The sequence below is a fragment of the Macaca fascicularis genome, chromosome 2 (assembly GCF_037993035.2).
Source record: "Macaca fascicularis isolate 582-1 chromosome 2, T2T-MFA8v1.1".
NCBI lineage: Eukaryota > Metazoa > Chordata > Mammalia > Primates > Cercopithecidae > Macaca > Macaca fascicularis.
The window spans coordinates 37,477,020-37,503,739 of record NC_088376.1 but is presented as its reverse complement, the minus strand read 5'-3'; the positions used below and the strand labels follow the sequence as shown (position 1 = coordinate 37,503,739).

The following is a 26,720-nucleotide window of genomic DNA, read 5'->3' as shown; positions in this document are numbered from 1 at the left end:
ATTCTTATCATGGATCTCACAAGGTGGGGAGTGGAGAGAAACAGGAAAAACACTTTCATGTTCAAAGGAAGCCTTAGAAAAAAATCAATGTCCCAGCCAGTTGAATGTGACGGTGAGATGCAAATGGAATGTCGGGTAAATAGCTATTTCACATTAAAGAAAACATAATTAGGTTAGCTTCAGCCACTCTATGGCTCACATGCCTTTGAAGAACATGAAGGCACTGTTTCTTTCATTGAATCTTGTTTAACTTGAAAATTTTAAAGTCAATCCTAATTTATTTTTATAGTGGGAGAAAAAAATTTACCAAAAATGCCTATCAGCCTACTTTTCTTTTATTTTGAATGTATATAAATATGTATTTCTTGATATTCATATACATGCAGAAACTTTCCAGGGTTCACCTAAGCAGATTATTCATAAATTAGATATTTAGAGAAATACAGAAAATGAAAAATCCAGACATTTCTGAGAAGCTGCTGTAACCATGGAGACCATTCTCGTAGCTGTAGTGTGAAGGACAAAAAGAACTTGTGTTCCCAAATCTGGCTTCGTCATGTCTCTCGCTGCTAGATCCACAAAAACGAGGCCCAGCATGCTTCTCCTTAGGAAGGAGACCTGACAGCATATTAAGAGGAAGTCAGAAGAAACAGTCTTCCGCACAAAAGAAGGAGTAACTCTTGAGTTATTAGAACAGTCTGAAAATGCCATCCCCAAAGCTGGAGTGGATGACCTCCAACGTCCCTTCCAGTCCGGAGAGTTTGTGATGCCGTGTCTCTGTGAACAGATGCTGGCAGGCAGTGGGCCTGGGGTTGTCAGTTACAGAACATCTGAAGGGCCCTGCTGTGGAACAGCCGAAGGGCCCTGCTGTGTTAAGAGCCTGCCCCTGGAGCCCCTGGCAGACTGCACTGCTGGCTCCTCTCTTGCCTGAGGGCAAGGGGCTGGAGAAAGCCCAGCAGAGGGACCAAAGGGGAAGAACAGCCTCTGACAGGATGTTGCTTCTGTCTGATTTTGCAAGCAGAACTAAAGGAAACTGAAAGTTAACTGGAATGTCCTCTTTGGGACATCTCAGGCATCTCCGAGTCAAAAGATGCTAAACTGGAGTTACTTCTCTTCCTCAAATTACTCCCAACTCCTCCTGGGTCCCCAGTTCAGTAAATGCATCCCTATCCAACCAGATAACTAAGTTAGACTCATGGCAGTTACTGGTGATGAAACCCAGTCCCTTCTAGATGTGTCCCACCTCCCACCTGCTCTCCCAACTCCACTTTCTCTCCTTTCCCACGACCCGCTACAGCCCAGGTCCTCATCATCTCAGCTATACTGTCTGTGTCTTATACTTTCTATGGGGAGATGAAGCCTCTCGGCCCTATTACTGTCCACACTGGCCTCCCATTCGTATATTCTTACCGCACCAGGATGATCGGGTTATTAAGACAAGGTTTCCAAGAAATCCTACCAGAAGAAGCTCACCATCTCTGGAAAGACATAATTGGTATTAGGTACTAGTGGGAAAGGTAGGTCTTCAAAGAAAAACTGGTTTTTATAGGGAATCGGGAAGAAGCCCTGTCTCCTCCTTTTTCTCTAAAGAAACAAGATGCCAAGGCCACCCAGTCAGCCTCGTGTCACTCACACCTGAAATATGCACAAAGGCTCCAGAGGCATAATAGCTATGCACTACCACAGGGAAACAAGGGGTGTTTTATACCCTGAAAACAGCCTTTTTGCACATCTTTGATTTTATGGGCTGAAAGAAATGTGTTGTGTTTCATCAAAATAATAAGCACCTTCGATGATGCATGTCACTCGCCGGACCCCATACTGGCTGCCTCGGCCTACTCCACTACTGGGTGAGGGTATGCAGGGTAGCTCTTCGTACCACAGCCAGGCGGGGGACTCAACAGGGTTCAGGAGTGGAGCCCCACCTGCAGGTAAACAAGCTCCATCTCGAAGCCAGACTCTCCACATCCATGGCTTCCAGTTTATTTCCCTCCTGTCCTCCTGCACCAACAGCAGCACAGATCATATGTTCAGGTGGGCCAGCTGTATTCCCAGGAAAACAGATGCTGAGACACAGTAGGAATGCAAACAGTGTGCTGGAGGCAATACCTGTGGAAGGCAAAAGGGAGGGGGCAAGCAGGAGGAGGCAGACAGAAGCTCAGACAATGGTGCAAGTCTGACCAAGTCCCAGCCAACCCAACAGGGAGTTCCAAAACAAAGATTTTTATTAGAGGTGTCTGAAGCTGTACAGAAATGGCCAAGCCCTAGAGAAACCATCATGCTCAGTCATTTGCAGGGGCTGCCTAGCAAGAGCTTGGTCTCAGTTCAAAAGCTCAGGCAGACCCTGAAGGTGTTAACAGCTGGAGACTCTCCGCTACCTACACTCCTTGCAGAGAATCAGCAACTTCTTCCAGAAGGGAGACCTGTGCAGCACACACAAGTTAACTTGCCTATGCTATGGAGGGCTCAGGAAAGACTGGGTGAGGGTTCTATGTGTGGAGTCAGCACACCCAAAGCCGTCTGGGATCCGGCAGTCACTGAAGGGGCTTCACAAGATGGTTTGTGGAAGGGACAGGGGCTTCTACATAGGATAAACATGTACTCCAAGGGCCACCTGCAAGGTGCTGTGGACTAATTTGATGAAAGGCAGCTTCTTTCTTATTTCTCCTTCTCTCCCTCCTACCCCTGCCATCCAGGAAAACCTCAACACAACAGCCAAGAGGATCGTTCCACGCTCCACTCTTACTTAAAACCGACCAATGGTTCCCCATTGCTCAGGGATGAGACTAGACCCTAACTCTGGCCTTATACTGCTTTCTTCACTTTGTCTCCTATGACTCTCCCTGAGAGCCCCTTAGAATCATCAACCATGTGACACCAGGCAGGCCATGTACCTCCCACCAGCGTGCTTTATATGTGCTGTCCCTTCTAGCCAGGACGCCTTTTCCTGCCTGAGGAAGCCCTGCCTGGCCTTCGTGGCTTAGGCCAGCCCACCACTCTGTCAGACCTTCCTAGTCCTCCCACTGCCCAAGCCATGGGAAATTATCTGCCCATCTTTCACGTTCATGTCACACTTTGTTACTCATCTGTTAAGCCAGAACCTTCTACAAGATTCTGGGATTGAGGAAATACTTGGAGGTTCTGCCCCTTGGATGTGAATTCCTTTAATACACATGCTTTGGTTCTGCCCCTTGGCACACAGTAGGTGCTTGGTAAATGCTTGGCAAGTGTTTCACTGGGAAAACTAAGAGAGGTTAGGAAGACAGGGCCAGAGAAGTACTATGGCCCAGCAGTCCATAACCATCCACTGAGCATTTGTCAACACGTGTTCCCATTTCACCAGGGCTGGCCTGTGTGCTTTTTGCCCAACTCTGGATGCCACATCCTGGACATTGAGGAAGTAAACTCAAGATTCTCTCAGAGGAGGGCCACATCCTGGGGAGGGCTGGGAATGTGGGGTGGAGTAACCACCCTGGAGGAGGCTGAGGATGCAGCTAATGGTGGTCTTCAAAGGAAGAGGCCCTTTACCAAGTCCAATATCTAAAAGAGGACACGTACTGACTATTTGGAAGATAGAACAAATCCTGAAAGTAGGACTTGGTCTTGACTAGAGAAGGATGGCCATCCTGTCTGTAAAGGTGGGTAGCAGAGGGTGGTCAGGGATTCTTTGGCTGTGAACAGTTTTAATGGAATTTTCTTTCCTTTATCTAGATTTGTTCCTGCTCCAAATTTCCCCCATGGCCCTGTTTGAAGATTATATCACCTAAGCTTGATGCTTCTGTTTAACCCAGAGTGACATAAACATTTAGCTGAGGGCACCTGCTGATCCCACTCCCACCCAAACAGAGACCAACAAGCAACGGGAAAGCTTCTAAAGCCCAGAAGAACCTGTTTTCTCAGGAAAGAGTTGCAAAATGGCAAATACAGCTATTTAGGGTCTAAAGGTATAAACATTTTCTATAGCAAAGCCTAAGTATGTGGGACTGTCTTGAAGCCCGTTGATATGCTGGAAACTAATGCTCCAGGGAACACTCGAACTCGTGGTTTCTTTGAGCACAGTTATCCTCAAGGCTGGTCCTCTGAAGAGGAGCCCCTGCAGGACGAGGTATAAAAAAGACAAAGAACCACGAAGTGCTTGGTGTATCCAGTGGCAACGCCAAGCCATGAAGGTTTGAGAATGAGAAGGCCACCTAGACAGGGCCCACCAAGAGATTCCCTCTCTCCAATTAAACCAGCACTCTAGACGTTTAGTCACCATTGCCTGGGGTACTGGGTTTAGACAGATTCTGAGGCCACATCTGGGCTCAGTAGGAAAGAGGGTCATGACTAGCTAGTGATCCACAGACAATGAATTGAAGGGTAAGGTGTGCCATGTATTTGCCAATCCCATCTTAAATGTAGCCAAATCAGGGCTCAGACCAAAATAATGAAGGAGACTGTTCAGTCCGTTCTCGCACTGCTAATAAAGACATACCAAAGACTGGGCAATTTATAAAGGAAAAAGGTTTAATTGACTCACAGTTCACCATGGCTGGGGAAACTTACAATCATGGCAGAAGGGGAAGTAAACACATACTTCTTCTCATGGCAGCAGCAAGGAAAAGTGCTGAGCAAAAGGGGGAAAAGCCCCTTAGAAAACCATCAGATCTTGTGAGAACTCACTCACTATCATGAGAACAGCATGACGGTAACCACCCCATGATTAAATTACCTCCCACTGGGTCCCTTCCATGACACGTGGAGATTATGGAAACTACAATTCAAGATGACATTTGGTTGGGGACACAGCCAAACCATATCAGAGGCTATTCAGACCAGTGGGGAGCACTGGCTTCCCATAAGCTAGCCCATGGACTGACAACCAGTCAGCTTTCAAACCAAAGGTCTCAGGATGTGCTGGGGGCCTCCTGACCTCCCTTGAGCTCCAGGAGGATTCCACTCAATATGCATGCCACCCAGCTCAGAGGACACAAATGCGCACAGGCATATCAACTCCAGGGAGAAGGAGCCCAGGCTGAGTGTGTTTGCTCTTTTATCTCCATGATTAAACAGTGCCTTGCATTTAGAATAAGTGATCGGTAAATTTTTGAAGTGAACATTGCCTTGTCATTTCAAAAACAAAATGATAGATCTCTGGGTTGTTTACATGGCTGTTGACCAAAACAGCTGTTGAGTTACAACATCCTAAATAGTCATTTCCTTCTTTTGCTCAACTAGGAAAGCATATGCACAGCAGTGTGCTCCGTTGCCCCTGTGGGAAATGTATATTTACAGAAAGAGAAAAATTGCCACCTGACTGGGAGTGCTCATGGTGTTTGCCTCTGGGAAACAATCAGGGCATAGGCAACCAATCGATGGGAGGAGTGGCGTTCTTCTCGAGGGAATCCACCCGCCCTAAGCATGTGCCGAGATTGCTTTGTTTCTAGCAGGGGGAATGGCTGACTGCCTCTGTGACACAAGGAATCAGCCATCATTTCGCCCCAGCTGTGCAGGGACCAAGGCAGTGACGTCCCCCTTTATGGTGGCAGGGGCAGCTATGGAGAGGCTGGTGGCATGAGGGCAGAGGGGCAGCCACAACTGTGAGTACACAAGAACAGCTGGGCTGCATGACTGATGAACTGCAGATATTAGGAGTGGGGAGCCCCTGGCAGCTCCCATCTGGGGAAAGGATGGTGGTGAGGAAAAATGAGGAAGCGTTTATTTAAAACAAAATGACAGCAGGATTACAGATTGCCTAGTGAACACTTTGCTCATACTTATATTTGTATTTGAATGTATATGAACACCAAGGAGATCTGGAAATTAACATCCATCATTTTATTATATTTAAAAAGTTAAATGAAGCCAAGATACTGGCAGCACTTGAAGGCTGTCTCCTCCTCCTATGCCCTTTGGGATAGCCCCACCCTAGGGACTGGGCAAGCATGGGCACCATGAACCTTTTGGTATTCATTTCATGAGTATCAGATCCCCTTCTCCATCTCCCAGGAGCCACACAGTGGAGAGAACACGTTAACCTGATTGTGGGAGGGCATCCACTCTGGCAGTAAAAGCTTCACTTGACATTTTTAAAGCTCAACAAGAGTGTTAAAGTCTATCTTTAAAAGAAGAAAATGGGCTTCTTTCTGGGAAGATGGCCTCTTAGCCACTGGTCCCCTGTTTGACTGAAATCTGTCTTGTGTGGTCAGGACCCATTAATGTATGATTGAAGCCTTGAGTTTTCCTCTATACACATTGATTTCACTTGGAGAAGCTCTGTGGACCCCTCCTCCTCCTCAGTGTTGGCTGTCATGAGGGTGGGGAGGCCTGTGGCTCAGCCCCTGTTTGACAGCTGGTAGGAGAGTGTGCCAGCTAAGAGCACACACTTGGAGCTGACCGCCTGATTCCTAACCCCAGCTCTGCCCCCTCCCAACTGATTTGTGCAAATTACTGAACCTCCCTGTTTTTGTTTCCTCATCAGTAAAATAGGGATACTCATAGCATCTACTGTGTACACTTCTTATGGGGATTAAATGAGCTAACATATGGTACAATGACTAGAAAAGTCCCTGGCACATAGTAAGTACTCAGTAACTTTTGGCTACCATCACGACACATCAGTCACTGTCAGCATGATGAGGATGACATTGATGTGCTGCTCCCTAAGGAATCCAAAAGTCTCAAGCCCCTCATAAAATTGTAGCAATCACTGATTTCAATGCAGAAATCCATATCCAATATGCGACCACCCAGTCTTTCCTAGAATCCTTCCAGGGACCAGGAGTTCTTCACTCCATGAGGCAGCCGTCCATTACTGGACACCTATGTTAAGGCCTTACCTATACAAAACTGCCTTAAATTAGGACAGCTGAGCCAACCCACCCACTAGGCTCAGTGAGTTGTCTATTATATGCTGGGACAACCGTGTAGCGGGAGCCCCAAGTCACCAGTACAAAGCCTGGCTCTAGTCTAAGGGTTCCGGGGACTGGGTAGGAGCAACTGCAATATACTCAGACAATGAAGGGAGCCCAAAGAGCAGACAAAAAGAAAAAGAAAACCTCCCACTCGAGACAGCTGTAAATCAACATATGAAACCACATGAAGAAAATTAATGGTTAAAAAATTAATGAATGGTTTTTCAAAAATACAATCTGCATACTGAATGGTGAGACCACCTCAAACCCTGACGTTACTTAACTCCCCAAACCTGGCTGTCTGACTTTGGTCCTCAAAGCAAAAACTGGAGGGTATCACTCTGAGAAAACAGATCAACCCAAGAAAAAAGGCCTACAGGTACCATCGGTGACCACCACCCCAGTGAAAAGACCAGCACCCCATTTTCCCATCTTTGGGAAGCCAGTCAGTCAATTCTTCCATACACACACACACACACACACACACACACACACACACACACACACACCCCACAGTTTGCAGATAGCATTTGTAGTTGTTTGAAAAAATGTCCATGGATTCTTTGGTGCTCCTACATTCAAAAGGTAGAGCCTAATTCCCATGCTCTTAAGTGGAGGCCATACTTAGTGATTCTCTTCTGACAAATAGAATGTGGCAGAAATGAATGATGGTGTGTGACACTCAAGAGTAGGATATAAAAGGCATTATAGCCTCCTCTTTATTCTCTCCGGATCACTTGCTCTCAGCAAATCCAGCTGCTATGTTGTAAAGATGCTCGAGCAGCCTCTGGAGAGGCCCACATTGTGAGGAACTGAGTCCTCCTGCCAACAGCCATGTGAGTGAGCTATCTTGGAAGCAGCTCCTGTGAGGATTTTTGCGGCCCTGGCCAGCTTCGTGACTGGAACCTCATGAAAGACCCAGAGCCAGAACCACCCACTTTAGCCATTCCTAAATTCCTGACCCCAAAAAATTGTGAGGTCATAAAAAAACTTATTATTCGAAGCTGCTAAATTTGGGGATAATTGTTACACAGCCATAGATAGCTAATAGAGCATTTTAATATCTCACTCAGTCTTTTTTTTTTTTTTTTGAGACAGGGGCTGGCTGTGGCTCTCTTGCCTAGGCAGAGTGTAGTGGCATGATCTCAGCTCACTGACACCTCTGCCTCCCAGGCCTAAGCCACCTTCCCACCTCAGCCTCCCAAGTAGCTGGAACTATAGGCATGTACCACCACACCCGACTAATGTTTTTTGTGTGTGTGGGAGGGGTTTTTTGTTTGTTTGTTTTTGTTTTTGTTTTTTTGTAGAGATGGTGTCTCACTCTGTTGCCCAGGCTGGTCTCGAACTACTGAGCTCAAGCACTTCGCCCACTTCGGCCTCCCAAAGTGCTGGGATTATAGGCATGAGCCATTGTGCCTGTCCTGTATCTCAATATTAAAAAGGACTTTGAGAGGACCTCCAAAGATCCCCAGACCTGAGGAAAATGTCTGACATACAGGAGCTCCACAAAGAGAATGATAACACCAGCAAACACTGTCACCATGCCTAGTTTGTGCCAGAATCCGCTGAGAATTAAATTATTAAAGACGTAATTCAATGAATTTCCCAGGATTGTGAGACACTCAGAGCAGTGAATGAAAACAGACCCACTCTAAGGCTTGTGATTACGAATTTCAGATCACTAGAGACAAACAGGTCCTCCAGAGAAGAAATAAAGCAAGTAACTTGCAACAGATCAGGAATCAGAATGACTTCACACTCGCAATGCTGGAAGTGAGGAAACAGTGGTACCATACCTTCAACATTCTGCAGAATAATTTCCAACCTAGAGTTCTATCCTCAGTTAAAATCTCAATCAAGGGTGAGAGTAGAATAAGAACATTTAGAAACATTCAAGATCTCAAAGAAAACCTGCCTCTCATGAGCCATTTCTCTGGTGGAGTGCTCCACCCAGTGAGGGACAGAGACCAAGAAAGAGGTCTGCTTAGAACCAGGAAGCTCCTTCACACAGAAGAGACAAAGGAAATTCCTAAGAGGATAGTAATAGGATGTGTCTGGAGAACAGCTGTGCAGTGAACAGGATGGACACAGTCCAGACAGGAGCAGGGCAGACCCGTCCAGGAGGCATGTCATAGGGAAAAATAAAATGGGACTGATAAAGTGGTTACCTGATGTAGTTGACATTATTGAGGGAATTGTATAGTGCCATTAAGGACTTTAGAGGACCATTTGGTGAAAGGTATGCAGAAAACTAAGCAAATGCAAGCTCCATGGGGAAAAGTTGTACAAAGAAAGTAAATGTAATTGTAGTGTACTATATGTTGACATTTACATGGCCATAATAATGTAAATGCCAAGTATTGATGTGTTAGGCACTGTGTTTGGACGTCTGAGAGCCATTCCAGTCCCATTCTCCCTTTCCCATCTTCTACTCTAGAGTGAGCAAATTCCCACTTTCTCTTAATAATGCTTGGTAGATTTTTGTGGAGTCTTGCATATCTTTTATTAGATATGTTTCTGGGTATTTGCAGGTGTATTTTTGATAATGTGGTAAATGGTATAAATTTTTAAGTTCATTTTCTAATTGCTTATTTCTAATGAGTAGAAATAGAACTATTGTCATGCATTCACCTAGTATCCAATTATCTTACTAAATTTACTAATTAATTCTAATCATTCATAGGGAGGTCCTTTTGGATTTTCTGCACACAGAATCATGTTGCCTGTGAAAAATTATTTTTTTCAACTTTTGTCTTAGGTTAAGAGGTATATGTACAGGTTTGTTATATAGGTAAATTGAGTGTCATGATGGTTTGGTGTACAGATTATTTTGTCACCCAGGTGATAAGCATAGTACCCAACAGGTATTTCGATCCTCACTCTCCTCCCACCCTCCATCCTCAAGTACGCCCCAATGTCTGTTGTTGCTTTCTTTGTGCTCAATCTTTAGCTCCCACATATAAGTGATAACATGTGATATTTGGTTTTCTGTTCCTATGTTAGTTCACTTAGGATAATAGCCTCCAGTTCCATCCATGTTTCTGAAAAGGCATGATTTGATGCTTTTTTATGGCTTCATAGTATTCCGTGGTGTATATGCACCACATTTTCTTTATTCAGTCTACCATTGATGAGTATTTAGGTTGATTCTATGTCTTTGCTATTGTGAATAGTGCTATAATGAACATATGCATACATGTGTCTTTATGGTAGAACAGTTAATATCCCTTTGGGGATATACCCACCAATGAGATTGCTGGGACGAATGGTATTTCTGTTTTAAGTTCTTTGAGAAATCATCAAATTGCTTTCTATAATGGCTGAAATAATTTATATTCCCACCAGCAGTGTATAAGCATTCCCTTTCTTCCACATCCTTGCCAATATCGGTTATTTTTTGACGTTTTAATAATAGCCATTCTGACTGGTATGAGGTGATGAATAAGTGTTTTTTTCTTCTCTGTCATTCTACCTTTTATTTCTTTTCCTGATATGATTGTGCTGGGTAGAAGTAATGATGGTAGTAGGTATTATTTTCTTGTTCCCAATCTCAGGGTGAAAGCGCTCAGTATTTCGCTATTCCAGATGATGTTAAACAAAACTTGCATGCTTGGAATAAACTCAGCTTGGTCATAATAGATTATTCTTTTTATATATCACTTCTTATAAATCATTTGATTTGGTCATAATTTGTTTAGGGTTTTAACATCTATATTCATAAGAGAATCTGTACTTTTCTTTTTTTGAAATGTCTTTGTCAGATTTGGTTTCAAGGTTATGCTGGTCTTATAAAATGAGAAGAGAATTATTTCCCCTTTTGTCATTCTCTGAAAGAGTTTGTTGTGTAGGCTTATTTCTTCCTTAAATATTTGGAAGCATTTACTGGTGAAGCCTGATATTTTTGTTATAGGAAGTTTTTCAATTAAGGATCAGTTTTAAAATTATATATGACTCTTCAGATTTCCTATTTCTTCTTGTGTCCATTTTGGTATGATGAGTTTTTAAAAGAAAGTATCCATTGTGCTTAAATGTTTACAGTTGTTGCCAGAGTTGTTTATGCCTTTTTGTTAGTGTCTGTAAGATCTGCACTTGTTTGCTTTTTATTATTTTTATTCCTGATATTTGTAATTTGTATCCTTACTTTTTTCTCAATAAATCTAGTCAGAGGTTCAGTCAATCTTATTAGTCTTTTTAAAGAACTAACTTTTGATTTTGTTGTTTTCTCTATTGTACATTCATTTTCTAATTTATTAATTGCTACTCTTCATAGCTTCCTTTCTTCTATTTTCTTGAGGTTTAATTTGCCCATCGCAAGGAAGCTAAAAACCTTGAAAAAAAGTTAGAGGAATGACTAACTAGAATAAACAGTGCAGAGACGACCTTAAATGACCTGATGGAGCTGAAAACCATGGCATGAGAACTTCGTGATGCATGCACAAGCTTCAATAGCCAATTTGATCAAGTGGAAGAAAGGATATCAGTGATTGAAGATCAAACTAATGAAATAAAGCAAGAAGACAAGATTAGAGAAAAAAGAGTAAAAAGAAATAAACAAAGCCTCCAAGAAATATGGGACTATGTGAAAAGACCAAATCTACATTTGATTGGTGTAACTGAAAGTGACAGGGAGAATGGAACCAAGCTGGAAAACACCCTTCAGGATATTATACAGGAGAACTTCCCCAACCTAGCAAGGCAGGCCAACATTCAAATTCAGGAAATACAGAGAATGCCACAAAGATATTCCTTGAGAAGAACAACCACCAGACCAATAATTGTCAGATTCACCAAGGTCGAAATGAAGGAAAAAATGTTAAGTGCAGCCAGAGAGAAAGGTCGGATTACCCACAAAGAGAAGCCCATCAGACTAACAGCAGATCTCTCAGCAGAAACCCCACAAGCCAGAAGACAGTGGGGGCCAATATTCAACATTCTTAAAGAAAAGAATTTTCAACCCAGAATTTCATATTCAGCCAAACCAAGCTTCCTAAGTGAAGGATAAATAAAATCCTTTACAGACAAGCAAATGCTGAGAGATTTTGTCACCACCAGGCCTGCCCTATAAGAGCTCCTGAAGGAAGCACTAAACATGGAAAGGAACAGCCACTGCAAAAGCATGCCAAATTGTAAAGACCATTGATGCTATGAAGAAACTACATCAATTAACAGGCAAAATAACCAGCTAACATTATAATGACAGGATCAAATTCACATATAACAATATTAACCTTAAATGTAAATAGGCTAAATGCCCCAAGTAAAAGACACAGACTGGCAAATTGGATAAAGAATCAAGATCCATAAGTGTGCTGTATTCAGGAGACCCATCTCACATGCAGAGACACACATAGGCTCAAAATAAAGGGATGGAGGAAGATCTACCAACCAAATGGAAAGAAAAAAAAAAAAAAGCAGGGGTTGCAATCCTAGTCTCTGATAAAACAGACTTCAAACCAACAAAGATCTAAAGAGACAAAGAAGGCCATTACATAATATTAAAGGGATCAATTCAACAAGAAGAGCTAACTGTCCTAAATATATATGCACCGAATACAGGAGCACCCAGATTCATAAAGCAAGTCCTTAGAGACCTACAAAGAGACTTAGACTCCCATACAATAATAATGGGATTTTAACACCCCACTGTCAATATTAGACAGATCAATGAGACAGAAAGTTTACAAGGATATCCAGGACTTGAACTCAGCTCTGCACCAGGCGGACCTAATAGACATCTACAGAACTCTCCACCCCAAATCAACAGAATATACATTCTTCTCAGCACTACATCACACTTGTTCTAAAATTGACAACATAATTGGAAGTAGAACAGAAATCACAACAAACTGTCTCTCAGACCACAGTGCAATCAAATGAGAACTCAGGATTAAAGAACTCACTCAAAACCGCACAACTACATGGAAACTGAACAACCTGCTCCTGAATGACTACTGGGTAAATAACAAAATAAAGGTAGAAATAAAGATGTTCTTTGAAACCAATAAGAACAAAGACAAAATGTACCAGAATATCTGGGACACATTTAAAGCAGTGTGTAGAGGGAAATTTATAGCACTAAATGCCCACAAGAGAAAGCAGGAAAGATCTAAAATCGACACCCTAACATCACAATTAAAAGAACTAGAGAAGCAAGAGCAAATACATTCAAAAGCTAGCAGAAGGCAAGAAATAACTAAGATCAGAGCAAAACTGAAGGAGATAAAGACACAAAAAACCCTTCAAAAAATCAATGAATCCAAGAGCTCGTTTTTTGAAAAGATCAACAAAATTGATAGACCACTAGCAAGACTAATAAAGAAGAAAAGAGAGAGGAATCAAATAGACGCAATAAAAAATGGTAAGGGAGATATCAACACCGATCCCAGAGAAGTACAAACTACCATCAGAGAATACTATAAACACCTCTATGCAAAAAAAAAAAAACAAACTAGAAAATCTAGAAGAAATAGATAAATTCCTGCACACATATACCCTCCCAAGACTAAACCAGGAAGAAGTTGAATCTCTGAATAGGCCAATAACAGGCTCTGAAATTGAGGCAATAATTAATAGCCTACCAACAAAAAATGTCCAGGACCAGACTGACCCACAGTCAAATTCTACCAGAGGTACAAAGAGGAGCTAGTACCATTCCTTCTAAAACTATTCCAATCAACAGAAAAAGAGGGAATCCTCCCTAACTCATTTTATGAGGCCAGCATCATCCTGATACCAAAGCCTGGCAGAGACACAATAAAAAAGAGAGAATTTTAGACCAATATCCCTGATGAACATTGATGCAAAAATCCTCAATAAAATACTGGAAAACCAAATCTAGCAGCACATGAAAAATTTTAGCCACCACAATCAAGTTGGCTTCATCCCTGGTATGCAAGGCTGGTTCAACATATGCAAATCAATAAACGTAATCCATCATATAAACAGAACCAATGACAAAAACCACATGATTATCTCAACAGATGCAGAAAAGGCCTTCGACAAAATTCAACAGCCCTTCATGCTAAAAACTCAATAAACTGGGTATTGATGGAATGTATCTCAAAATAATAAGAGCTATTTATGACAAACCCACAGCTGATATACTGAATGGGCAAAAACTGGAAGCATTCCCTTTGAAAACTGGCACAAGACAAGGATGTCCTTTCTCACCACTCCTATTCAACATAGTGTTGGAAGTTCTGGTCAGAGCAATCAGGCAAGAGAAAGAAATAAAGGTATTCAGTTAGGAAAAGAGGAAGTCAAATTGTCCCTGTTTGCAGATGACATGATTGTATATTTAGAAAACCCCATGGTCTCAACCCAAAAACTCCTTAAGCTGATAAGCAACTTCAGCAAAGTCTCAGGATACAAAATCAATGTGCAAAAATCACAAGGACAGAGAACCAAACACCACATGTTCTCACTCATGGGTGGGAGTTGATCAGAAGGAACACTTGGACACAGGGCAGGGAACATCACACACTGGAACCTATGGGGGGATGGGGGGCTGGGGGAGGGATAGCATTAGGAGAAATACCTAATGTAAATGAGAAGTCGATGGGTGCAGCAAACCAACATGGCATATGTGTACCTATGTGGCAGACCTGCACATTGTGCATACCCTAGAACTTAAAGTATAATTGAAAAAAAAAAAAACCATCCACTGTAGTTATAATTTCCTTTTCCTTCTATTTCTTCCAGGTTTTTTTTCCCTGAGGCTGTATTATTAGTGGCATATAATTTAGAATTTGATATCTTCTGACAGATGGACACTTTATCATCATTAAATCTCTCCTTTTTTATTTGATCATGCTTTTTATCATAAAGTCCGCTATTTCTACTTCTGGTTTAAAAAAATGTTTTCACCATGAATGTGTATTGAGTTCTGTCAAATGCTTTTTCTGCATCTATTAAAGTGATTATATAATTTTTGTTTGCTTGTTTGCTTGTTTGTGTTTTGAGACAGAGTTTTGCTCTTGTTGCCCAGGCTGGAGTGCAATGGAGCGATCTCGGCTCACTGCAACCTCCGCCTCCTGGGTTTAAGCAATTCTCCTGCCTCAGCCTCCTGAGTAGCTAAGACTACAGGCGCCCACCACCATGCCTGGCTAATTTTTGTATTTTTTAGTAGAGACAGGTTTCACCATGTTGGCCAGACTGGTCCCGAACTCCTTACCTCAGGTGATTCACCCGCCTTGGCCTCCCAAAGTGCTTGGATTACAGGTGTGAGCCACCGCATCTGGCCTATATAATTTTTTATTTCATTAATGTGGTATATTGATTTCTTACTGCTGCTGTAGCAAACTACCACAGAGCTAGTGACTTAACACAAATTTATTGTATATTCAAAAGTACAAAATGAGGTTCACTGGGCTATACTCGAGGTGTTAACAGGACTGTGCTCTTTTCTGGAAGGTCTATGGGAGAATTAGTTTTTATACTTTTTACAACTTTATACTTTTTACAACTTTTTACTTTTATACTTTTTACAACTTCTAGAGGCTGCCTGCATTCTTTGGCTCCCAGCCCCCATCCATCTTCGTAGCCACCAATGGCCAGTGGAGTCTTTCTCATACCACATTACTCTGATACTCTTCTGCCTCCCTCTTCCACACTTGGGTCTCTGTGATTACATGAGGCCCAACTAGGTTAATTCAGGATAATCTCCATATTTTAAGGTTAGCTGACTAATTACATTTGCTACCTCAATTTTCCTTTGGCACCTTAATTTCCCTTTGACGTGTAAGATAATCACAGGTTGCAGGGATTATTAGGGCATAGACATTTTTGGAGGGCTGTCGTTCACATGTTGTGAACTCTGTTTTTTCTCAAATGTTACATCAACCTTGAATTCATATGAGATAAACTCCATATTGTTATGATGTATTCAGCTTGTTCTTTATTAATAGACTTAATTTGCTACTATTTCGTTAATGACTTTTGTATTTGTGTTCATGAGGAATATTTGTCCATAAATTTCTTTTTTAATAATGTCTTTGTCAGCTTTTGGTATCATGGTTTTGCCAGCCTAATAGAAAAAGTTGAAGGGAATTCTCTTCTACTTTCTTCATGAATTTAGTTATGGTTGGTATTACTTCTGTTTGTCTGTTCATTTTTAAACAGCTTTACTGGCATGTAAATTTTAGATCATAAAATTCACTCTGTATAAGTTCACATCTTAATAATTTTTATAAATTCTTAGAGTTGTAGAGCCATCACCACAATCCAGTTTTAGAACATTTCAATTACCCCAAAAAGCTTCCACATAGCCACCCACAGCCCCAGGCAACCACTACTTAACAGATTTGCCTTTCTGGATTCATACAATATATAATCTTTTGGCTTCTTTTACGTCGTTTTTTTTTTTTTTTTTTTTTTTTTTTTTTGAGGCGGAGTCTCACTCTGTCACCCAGGTTGGAGTGCAATGGCGCAATCTCAGCTCACTGCAACCTCTGCCTCCCAGGTTCAAGCGATTCTCCCCTCAGCCTCCCCAGTAGCTGGGATTACAGGCACCCACCATCATGCCCAGCTAATTTTTGTATTTTTGTAGAGATAGGGTTTCACCATATTAACCAGGCTAGTCTCAGACTCCTGACCTCAGGTGATCCGTCCACCTTGGCCTCCCAAAGTGCTGGGATTACAGGCATTTGCCACCACACCTAGCCCTTAGTGTGTTTTAGTGTTTCATCCATGTTGTAGCATGTATGAGTACTTCATTCCTTTGTATTGCTATATAGTATTATTTGCATGGATATACTATTTTTTATTCATTTACCAGTTGATAAACATTTATATTTTGACTATTATGAGTAATGCTGCTATAGACATTCAAATGATGTCTTCATATCAACCTACATATATGGATACAAATTCTCACTTCCAGGTACCTAGCAGTAGAATTACTGGGTTGAATATACAAAGAACTCTTACCCTTTCAAAATAAGAAAATAAACAACCCAATTAAAAACTGTGCAGAAGTTTTGAATATACATTTCACCAAAGAAAATATGTGAATGGCTAATAAGCACATGAAAAGGTGCTCAACATCTTTAGTGATTATGGAAATGCAAATTAATACCACAATGAGCTATCAGTACACACCCATTAGAATGGTTATAATGTAAAAGACTAATTGCTATCTAGCATTGGTGAGGTTGTGGCTAAACCAAAACCCTCAAATGTTGCTGATGAGAACGTAAAATAGCTTAGCCACTTTGGAAAACAGCTTGGTATTTTTAAAAGTTAAACACAAACCCAGCAATTCCTGGGAAAGCACATTATTCCCGGGAAAGTGCAAAAACCGACTCTGTATAAGCCAAACCTACCCCAAGGACAACATATAAGTTACCCTGTAAGGTTCTCATTTACTGGTTGCAAATTTTATGTATGGTATTGCCTTATATACTTCTTATAATACATGAAATCACACTATGTGTTGTTTGTGAATATGTATACATACAAAAATACGGTTGTCAAGTGTTAACACCATCACCAGGATAGCAGTTGTTTCTGCTAAAGAAATGGTGTGGGGGCCGGGTGCAGTGGCTCACACCTGTAATCCAGCACTTTGGGAGGCCAAGGCAGGTGGATCACGTGAGGTCAGGAGTTCGAGACCAGCCTAGCCAACATGGCGAAACCATGTCTCTACTAAAAATACAAAAATTAGCCAGATGTTAAACTAAAGGGCTTCTCCACAACAAAAGAAACTATCATCAGAGGGAACAGGCAACCTATGGAATGTGAGAAAAGTTTTGCAATCTACCCATCTGACAAAGGTCTAATATCCAGAATCTACAAGGAACTCAAACAAATTTACAAGAAAAAAACAACCCCATCAAAAAGTGGTGAAAGAATATGAACAGACACTTCTCAAAAGAAGACATTTATGCAGCCAGCAAACATGAAAAAAAGCTCATCACTGAACATTAAAGAAATGCAAATCAATCACAATGAGGGCGGGGCACAGTGGCTCACGCCTGTAACCCCAGCACTTTGGGAGGCCAAGGTGGGTGGATCACTTGAGGTCAGGAATTCGAGACCAACCTGGTCAACATGGTGAAACCCCATCTCTACTAAAATACAAAAATTAGCCGGGCGTGGTGGTGCGTGCCTGTAGGTCCAGCTACTCGAGAGGCTGAGGCAGGAGAATCATCTGAACACAGGAGGCAGAGGTTGCAGTGAGCTGAGGTCGCACCACTGCACTCCAGCCTGGGTGACAGAGCAAGACTCTGTCTCAAAAAAAAAAAACTAACACAGTCAGAATGACGATTATTAAAAAGTCAAGAAACAATAGATGCTGGCGAGACTATGGAGAAATAGGAATGCTTTTACACTGTTGGTGGGAATGTAAATTAGTTCAACCATTGTGGAAGACAGCATGGTGATTCCTCAAGGATCTAGAACCAGAAATACCTTTTGACCCAGAAATCCCATTACTAGGTATACACTCAAAGGAATTTAAATGATTCTACTATAAAGACACATGCACACATGTTTATTGCAGCACTATTTACAATAGCAAAGACATGGAATCAACCCAAATGCCCATCAATGATAGACTGGATTAAGAAAATGTGGCACATATTCACCATGGAATACTATGCAGCCATAAAAAGGAATGAGATCATGTCCTTTGCAGGGACATAGATGAAGCTGGAGCCATCATCCTCAGCAAACTAACACAGGAACAGAAAACCAAACACTGCATGTTCTCACTCATAAGCGGGAGTTGAAAATTGAGAACACATGGACACAGGGAGGGGAACAACACACACTGAGGCCTGTTGCGGGGATGGACGGAAAGAGAGAGAGCATTAGGACAAACAGCTAATGCATTTGGGGCTTAAAACATAGATGACTTGTTGATAGGTGCAGCAAACCACCATGGCACAGGTATACCTGTGTAACAAACCCGCACATTCTGCACATGTTTCTGGAACTCAAAATAAGAAAAAAAAAAAAGTTAAAAATAAATAGGCATGGTGGCGCATACCTGTAGTCCCAACTACTCGGGGAGGCTGAGGCACAAGAATTGCTTGAACCTGGGAGGCAGAGCTTGCAGTGAGCCAAGATTGCAACAGCTTGGGTGACAGAGCCAGACTCCATCTCAAAAAAAAAAAAAAAAAAAAAAAAAGTGGATTAGAAAAGGCCACAAAAAAGTTTTTGGTAAGCTTTTCTTCCACACAAGTGTGAAGCATATATGATGAAACGCTGACATTTGTTAAATCCAAGAGAAAAAAATCATCCATGCTACTATTTTTTAAAAAGAAGCTTTGCCTAACCCAGGGTCACAATTTTCTCCTATTTTTTTTTTCCTAGAAGTTTTTTGGCTTTGGTTCTTCATAGATGGCACTCTCTTGCAAAATGAGCCCCATTCTGGTTGAAAGGACATGCGATGGGTGGCCAGTTTCTGTGGCTCCAGTCTTGTTTGGAGCCCTGCAGACAGGGGAAGGTGATTCTCCTCCTGCTGGGCCCCCACTCCCTTTCCTGGAAGTCTCACCTGCAGTGATGCATCATGGTCCCAGGTTATCTTTATTACCCCAACACCAGTGTGAGCAGAGGTTACAAACTTCATTGTTCGGCCTGTGCAGTGTTGTTTTTTATTTCTTTAATTGGTGCTAACATTTGAAAACCAGGAAAACGGCATTAAAAAATTGAGTAGCCAGCTTTTCATGAGAAGCCTTTGAACACAGGGAGCCACGTTTTATTTTAGTTCCTCCCTTTGGATGGGCTGGCTCTCCAAGTCACCCCACATGTGCCCCTCTATTGTCTCCCAGATTCTGAGGCCAGGGTCAACTTCCTGCCCTGATGCCTTCCTACAGCTGCCCGCTTGGGTGGCTGATGTTACATGGGGAGTCCCATCTACAGGTTTCCTATTGTCTTCCCTTTTCAGCATATCGCCTGGCCTTGTGACAGCCTTGATGAATTAGGATCATAGTCCACATTCTGCATATGAAGAAACTGCCCAAGGGCATACAGCTGCTAAGTGGTAAGCTGGCTTTGAGGCCCTACCTCTCTGCTCTCAGTCTCATTTCACTGGGTCTCACTGCCCTGGGCACTTCAAGCATTGGTGATGCAAATTGCTAAGGGCACAGGTGTGTTACTAGTCCTGCCATGCGCACTTGTCAGAGGTTCTTGGAGCAGGAAGGAAGCTGGCATCTGTGTCTTCTGTGCTGGCATCTTCAGGGAATAGCAGGAACTCAGTCTTCTAAGATGAGGGCTTTGCTTGATTAATGTTTGATGAATGAATTAATAAACGGATAAACTGTCATTCTGAGTAGCCCATGTATGTTTAAGCATTAATCAAAATAAATTTTAACTGCAGAAATACTTTAGTGGAAGCATAAAGGAAAAGGAGAAAGGGCTGGCCTGCAATGTCCCAGAAACCATACCAGGGCTTCACCCCAAGGCTCTTTCATCCAAAGGCCCAACATTCAAGAGACGACCTCCCGTGAAAAGCATAAACAATTACATTTACACCTGTGGGGTAAACTGGAGAGAATTTAAGGGGGTCTATATGTAAAAGTCATTGCATTTCTCTGCAATATGTAATTATGATGATGAAAATAAAATGCAAGTATTAAGAAACATTGAATTTACATGAAACTTCTAATACAACCTTTGCAGAAATATTTGATGAAAATCCTATGGCCCAGCACAGTGGCTCAAGCCTGTAATCCTAGCACTTTGGGAGGCCTAGGGTGGATTGCTTGAGCCCAGGAGTTTGAGACCAGCCTGGGCAACATAGGGAAACCCCATTTCTACAAAAAATTAAAAAATTAACCGGATGTGGTGGCAGGTGCCTGTAATCCACAGCAGGCTAAGGTGGGAGGATCACCTGAGGCCAGGAGGCCGAAGCTGCAGTAAACCATGATTGTGCCAATGCACTCCAACCTGGGCCACAGAGTGAGACCCTGTCTCCAAAGACAGAAAGAAAAAAGGAAAGAAAGGAAGAAAGGGAGGGAGGGAGGGAGGGAGGAAGAGGGTCACAGAGTGACCCTGTCTCCAAAGAAAGAAAGAAAAAAGGAAAGAAAGGAAGAAAGGGAGGGAAGGAGGGAGAGAGAAAGAGGGCCACAGAGTGAGACCCTGTCTCCAAAGAAAGAAAGAAAAAAGGAAAGAAAGGAAGAAAGGGAGGGAAGGAGGGAGGGAGAAAGAGGACCACAGAGTGAGACCCTGTCTCCAAAGAAAGAAAAAAAGAAAGAAAGGAAGAAAGGGAGGAAGGGAGGGAGGAGGAAAGAGGGAAAGAGGGAGGGAAGGAAGGAAGGAAGGAAGGAAGGAAGGAAGGAAGGAAGGAAGGAAGGAAGGAAGGAAGGAAGGAAGGAAGGAAGGAAGGATAAGAGGGAGGGAGGGAGGGAAGGAGAGAGGGAGGGAAAGAGGGAAGAGAGAGAGGGAAGAGAGAGAGGGAGGAAGGAAGGGGAATGGGAGGAAGGGAGGGAGGAAGGAAGGAAGATCTTAAGCTTTCTAGCATGAAAATTCCTGATGTTTTTAGTGACAGTCTTTAAATTCTTCATAGTCCATATTGATGAAAACCTTTGGCAAAATACTGTTAATTTTCTTTACAATATTTATTTGAAAGTTACAACAGTACAGATTGTATATAAAGACTCTAACTGAGATTCTACTTCTTTCACTGGAAAATTGTTAAAATTCTTAACTGCCAGTGGTGGTAGCTCACACCTGTAATCCCAGCACTTTGGGAGGCTGAGGCTGGCGGACTGCTTGAAGCCCAAAGTTCAAAACCAGACTGGGCAACATGGAAACCCCACCTCTATAAAAAAAAAAATACAAAAAATTAGCCAGGTGTGGTGGCACGTGCCTGAAGTCCCAGCTACTCAGGAGACTGAGGTGGATCACTTGAGCCCAGGAGGTGGAGGTTGCAGTGAGCCATGACTGCACCACTGAACTCCAGCCTGGGTGACAGAGTGGGACTCTATAACCAAAAAAAAAAAAAAAAAAAAATTCATAGCAATATTATGGATAAATTTTGAATCTAATCAAATATTTTTAGATCCAGTGTTTAAAAATAAAGAGAAACCCTAATTTAAAGAATTATATTTCTTGTTGGAGCAGGCACCCTGTAGCTTGGCATGAGAAGCAGCAGAGCATGCCAGCAGCAGACAGACATAATTGTCTGAGACATCACTAGATAATACTTTTGGCCTTGTTTGTAGTGTTTAAGTTTAGGCCAAGGATCCAAAATGCATCTTGAGATGTCAGAAAGAGTCAGAAACTGTTAGATTGTTTTGTAAAAACAGATTTGGGACTGTGGTCTAGAGTTGTGCCCACCTGAGCTCTGCCTGGTCTCCCTGCAGAAGACCCTCCTCCATCTCTCTTCTCTCCCCAGTCCTAACGGGCTGCACTTTGGCAGTGAGCAGTTATCTTGGAGCACACAGAGCACCAGCTCCTCCAACAGTGCTATAGGCCTCTTGTCCACAGAGGACAGCAGCATACTCTGCAACTCTGCAGAGGAAATGGTTGAGTGGTCCAGCTTCTCCCTGGTCGTATGCGGCCAGTTCATGAGGCTGCATGTCAAGCATTGGGATTGTGACCCACAGAGACTGTGGTGTGCTTGTTCAAACCTGGTCTTCTTCCAAGAAGCCCCAGAAGAAGGGCACTCACCATCCCAGGCTTGACCTCACTGCCCTAAATGCTGAGGGCTTCCAAAACCTCAGGGCCTAACCCTAACACAGGTAGAATGCTCTGATCTGTCAGATGCAGAACAATAGTTCTCCAAAATTCCAAAAAGTATGTCATGAATTTAAAAAAATGAATATTACCTTGCTTGGGTAAGTTGATTTATTATCTCAGCCCATTTAAAGGCTAAGCTCTTACTTAGCCAGAATACCCAAAGCAATCCTAAGCAAAAAGAACAAAGCCAGAGGCATCACACTATCCAACTTCAAACTATACTACGAGGCTACAGTAACCAAAACAGCATGGTATGGGTGCAAAAACAGATACATAGACCAATGGAATAGAATAGAAAACTCAGAAATAAAGCCACATGCCTACAGCCATCTGATCTTCAACAAAGTCAACAAAAATAAACCATGGGGAAAGGACTTCCTATTCAACAGATGGTGCTGGGATAGTTGGCTAACCATATGCAGAAGATTGAAACTGGACTCTTACCTTTCACCACATATGAAAATTAACTCAAGATGGATTAAAAAGTTAAATGTAAAATTTCAAAGTATAAGAATCCTAGAAGAAAGCCTAGGAAACACCATTCTGGACATCAGCCTAAGCAAAAAATTTATGACTAAGTCCCCAAAAGCAACTGCAACAAAAACAAAAATTGACAAGTGGGACCTAATTAAACTAAAGAGCTTCTGTACAGCAAAAGAAACTATCAACAGAGTAAACAAAATGGGAGAACATATTCTCAAGCTAAACAATCTGACAAAGATTTAATATCCAGAATCTATAAGGAACTTAAACAACTCAACAAGCAAAAAACAAACAACCCCATTAAAAAGTGAGCAAAAGAGATGAACAGACACTTCTCAAAAGAAGACATATAAGCAGTCAACAAACATATGAAAAAATGCTCAACATCGCTAATCATCAGAGAAATGCAAATCAAAACCATACTGAGACACCATCTCACATCAGTCAGAATGGCTATTATCAAAAAGTCAAAAAAACAACAGATGCTGGTGAGGTTGCAGAGAAAAGGGAATGCTTTATACACTGTTGGTGGGAATGTAAATTAGTACAGCCACTGTGAAAAACAGTTTGGAGATTTCTCAATGAACTTAAAACAGAACTACCATTTGACCCAGCAATTCCATTACTGGGTATATACACAAAAGAAAATAAATCATTCTACCAAAAAGACACATAAACTCATATGTTCAGCATTATACCATTCACAATAACAAAGACACAGAATCAACCCAGGTGCCCATCAGTAGTGGATTGGATAAAGAAAATGTGCTACATACACACCATGGAATACTACACGGCCATAGAAAAGAACAAAATCATGTCCTTTGCAGCAACATGGATGCAGCTAGAGGCCGTCATCCTAAGCAAGATAAGGCAGGAACAGAAAACCAAATACTGTATGTTCTCTCTTACAAGTGAGAGCTAGACATTGTATCCAATGGACATAAAGATGGCAACAATAGACACTGGGGATAGAAAGACAAAGAAGGGAGGGGAGAAAGTGTTGAAAAACTACCTATTGGGTACTACGCTCACTACCTGGGTATTGGGATCATTCATATCCCAAACCTCAGCATCATGCAGTACACCCATGTAACAAACCTGCACATGCACCCCTTGAATTTCAAATAAAAGTTGAAAATATTTTTTTAAAAAAGACTAAGTTCTTAGAGTCATGATTGACATTAAGCACAAATACTGCCCCCTGTAAACAATGGAATGTTCACAGGGAACCAACATGACCGGCATGAGATAAAACATAAGTAAGCCTCTAAATTCTTAACCTGGAGTCCACAGACACTTCCCAAGGGATCCAAGGATACAATTTAGGGCTCCGTGAACTTGGGTGGGAAAAACTGACATCCTTACTTTCAATAACCTCTGACTGAAATGTACTTTTCTTCCATTATGAGTATAAGCCACAGTGCTAGCAGTACCCATAGCTTTATTCCAATAGAAATCACAGATACTTTCATAGCTCATTACAATTGTCATGGACATCTTAAAACATTACTTTCATGCGTCCCCACTTCAAAAGCATGATAGGTGATATGCCTGCCACTCAGTCTTGTTATTTAATGCATTAACCGGAGAAATGCATATAATACTACATCACAAATTTGTTTTTTCTTAGGTTTTCATAACTAAATGATGATGTAATTTATTTTCCTTTTAATGATTTGTATCTTATTTTATGCACTTAGTCATTATTCTGAGGGGTCCATAGGCTCCTCAACTCTGCCAGAGGCGTTCCTGACACACAGAAGGTAAAGAACCTCTAATTACCTAAGCCACCAGTTCCCATTCCATTGGGGAGCAACAGAGGAGGCTGAGGCAAGATCATTGCCAGTGGGAGGGAGAGAGGGCTCTCCTAATTACATTCAGAGGCTGACCTGGCTCTGGGGAATTTGACTTGCCATTTTCCATTCTGTTTTGGCACATTCTTAAAAAACACTTGGTGTGATTTGGTTGTGTCTCTGCCAAAATCTCATCTTAAATTCCCACATGTTGTGGGAGGGACCCAGTGAGAGGTGGTTGAATCATAGGGGCAGGTCTTTCTCATGCTGTTCTCGTGATGGTGAATAAGTCTCAAGAGATCTGATTATTTTAACAAGGGGAGTTTCTCTGCACAGTTTCTCTTTTTGCCTGCTGCCCTCCATGTAAGATGTGACTTGCTCCTTCTTGCCTTCTGCCATGATTGTGAGGCTTCCCCAGCCACATAGAACTGTAAGTCCATTACACCTCTTCTGTAAATCACCCAGTCTCAGGTATGTCTTTATCAGCAGCATGAAAGCAGACTAATACAGTAAACTGGTACCAGTAGAGTAGGGTGTTGCTGAAAAGATACCTGAAAATGTGGAAGCGACTTTGGAACTGGGTAGCAGGCAGAGGTTGAAACAGTTTGGAGGGCTCAGAAGACAGGAAAATGTGGGAAAGTTTGGAACTTCCTAGAGACTTGTTGAATGGCTTTGACCAAAATGCTGGTAACTATATGGACAATGAAATCCAGGCTGATCTGGTCTCAGATGGAGATGAGGAACTTGTTGGGAACTGGAGCAAAGGTGACTCTTGCTATGTTTTAGCAGAGACTGGAAACATTTTGCCCTTATCCCAGAGATTTGTGGAACTTTGAACTTGAGGGAGATGATTTAGGGCATCTGGCAGAGGAAATTTCTAAGCAGCAAAGCATTCAACAGGTGACTTGGGTGTGTTAAAAGCATTCAGTTTAAAATGAGAAACAGAGCATAAAAGTTTGCAAAATTTGCAACCTGACAATGCACTAGAACAGCAAATCCCATTTTCTGAGGAGAAATTCAAGCCAGCTGCAGAAATTTGCATAAGTAATGAGAAGCCAAATGTTAATCCCCAAGACAATGGGGAAAGTGTCTCCAGGGCATTTCAGAGGTCTTCACAGCAGCCTCTCCCATCACAGGGCTGGAGGCCTAGGAAGAAAAAATGGTTTCACAGGCCAGGCCTAGGGTCCCCATGCTGTGTGCAGCCTAGGAACTTGGTGCCTTGTGTCCTAGCCACTCTAGTTGTGGCAGAAAGGGCCAACAAAGAGCTCAGGCCATGGCTTCAGAGGGTGCAAGTCCCAAACCTTGGCAGATTCCATGTTGTGTTGGTCCTGCAGGTGTGCAGAAGGCAAGAACTAAGGTTTGGGAACCTCCACCTAGATTTCAGAGGATGTACAGAAATGCTTAGATGCCCAGGCATAAGTTTGCTGCAGAGGTGGGGTCTTCATGCAGAACCTCTGCTAGGGCAGTGCAAAAGGGAAATGTGGGATCAGAGCCCCCACAGAGTCCCCACTAGGGTACTGCCTGGTGGAACTGTGCTAAGAGGGCCATTGTCCTCCAGACCCCAAAATGGTAGATCCACCAACAGCTTGCACCGTGCACCTGGAAAAGCCACAGACTCTCAATGCCAGTCCATGAAAGCAGCTGGGAGAGAGGCTGTACCGTGCAAAGCCACAGGAGTGGAGCTGTGCAAGACCATGGGAAGTCACCTTTCATATCAGCGTGACCTGGATGTGAGACATGGGGTCAAAATAGATCATTTTGGAGCTTTAAGATTTGACTGCCCTTCTGGATTTCGGACTTGCATGCAGCCTGTAGCCCCTTGTTTTAGCCAATTTCTCCCATTTGAAATGGGTATAGTTACCCA

At 42.3% G+C, this 26,720-nt stretch overlaps 1 protein-coding gene across 10 annotated transcripts in view; it reads right to left on the bottom strand.

The window, feature by feature from the left end:
* The window catches only part of CEP63 (centrosomal protein 63), a 124,668-nt gene that overhangs the window by 15,680 nt on the left and 82,268 nt on the right, over positions 1–26,720 (bottom strand). For 4 of the 10 annotated variants that reach the window (XM_074031083.1, XM_074031089.1, XM_074031084.1 and 1 more), the window contains one exon: positions 18,883–18,995. The exons of 4 other annotated variants lie outside the window; for them this stretch is intronic. In XM_074031083.1, the coding sequence (XP_073887184.1) occupies positions 18,883–18,995 (113 nt within the window). Of the gene's footprint in view, positions 1–18,363; positions 18,996–26,720 lie in introns of those variants that run through there. 2 more of the 10 variants (XM_074031077.1, XM_074031076.1) reach the window with 1 other exon arrangement.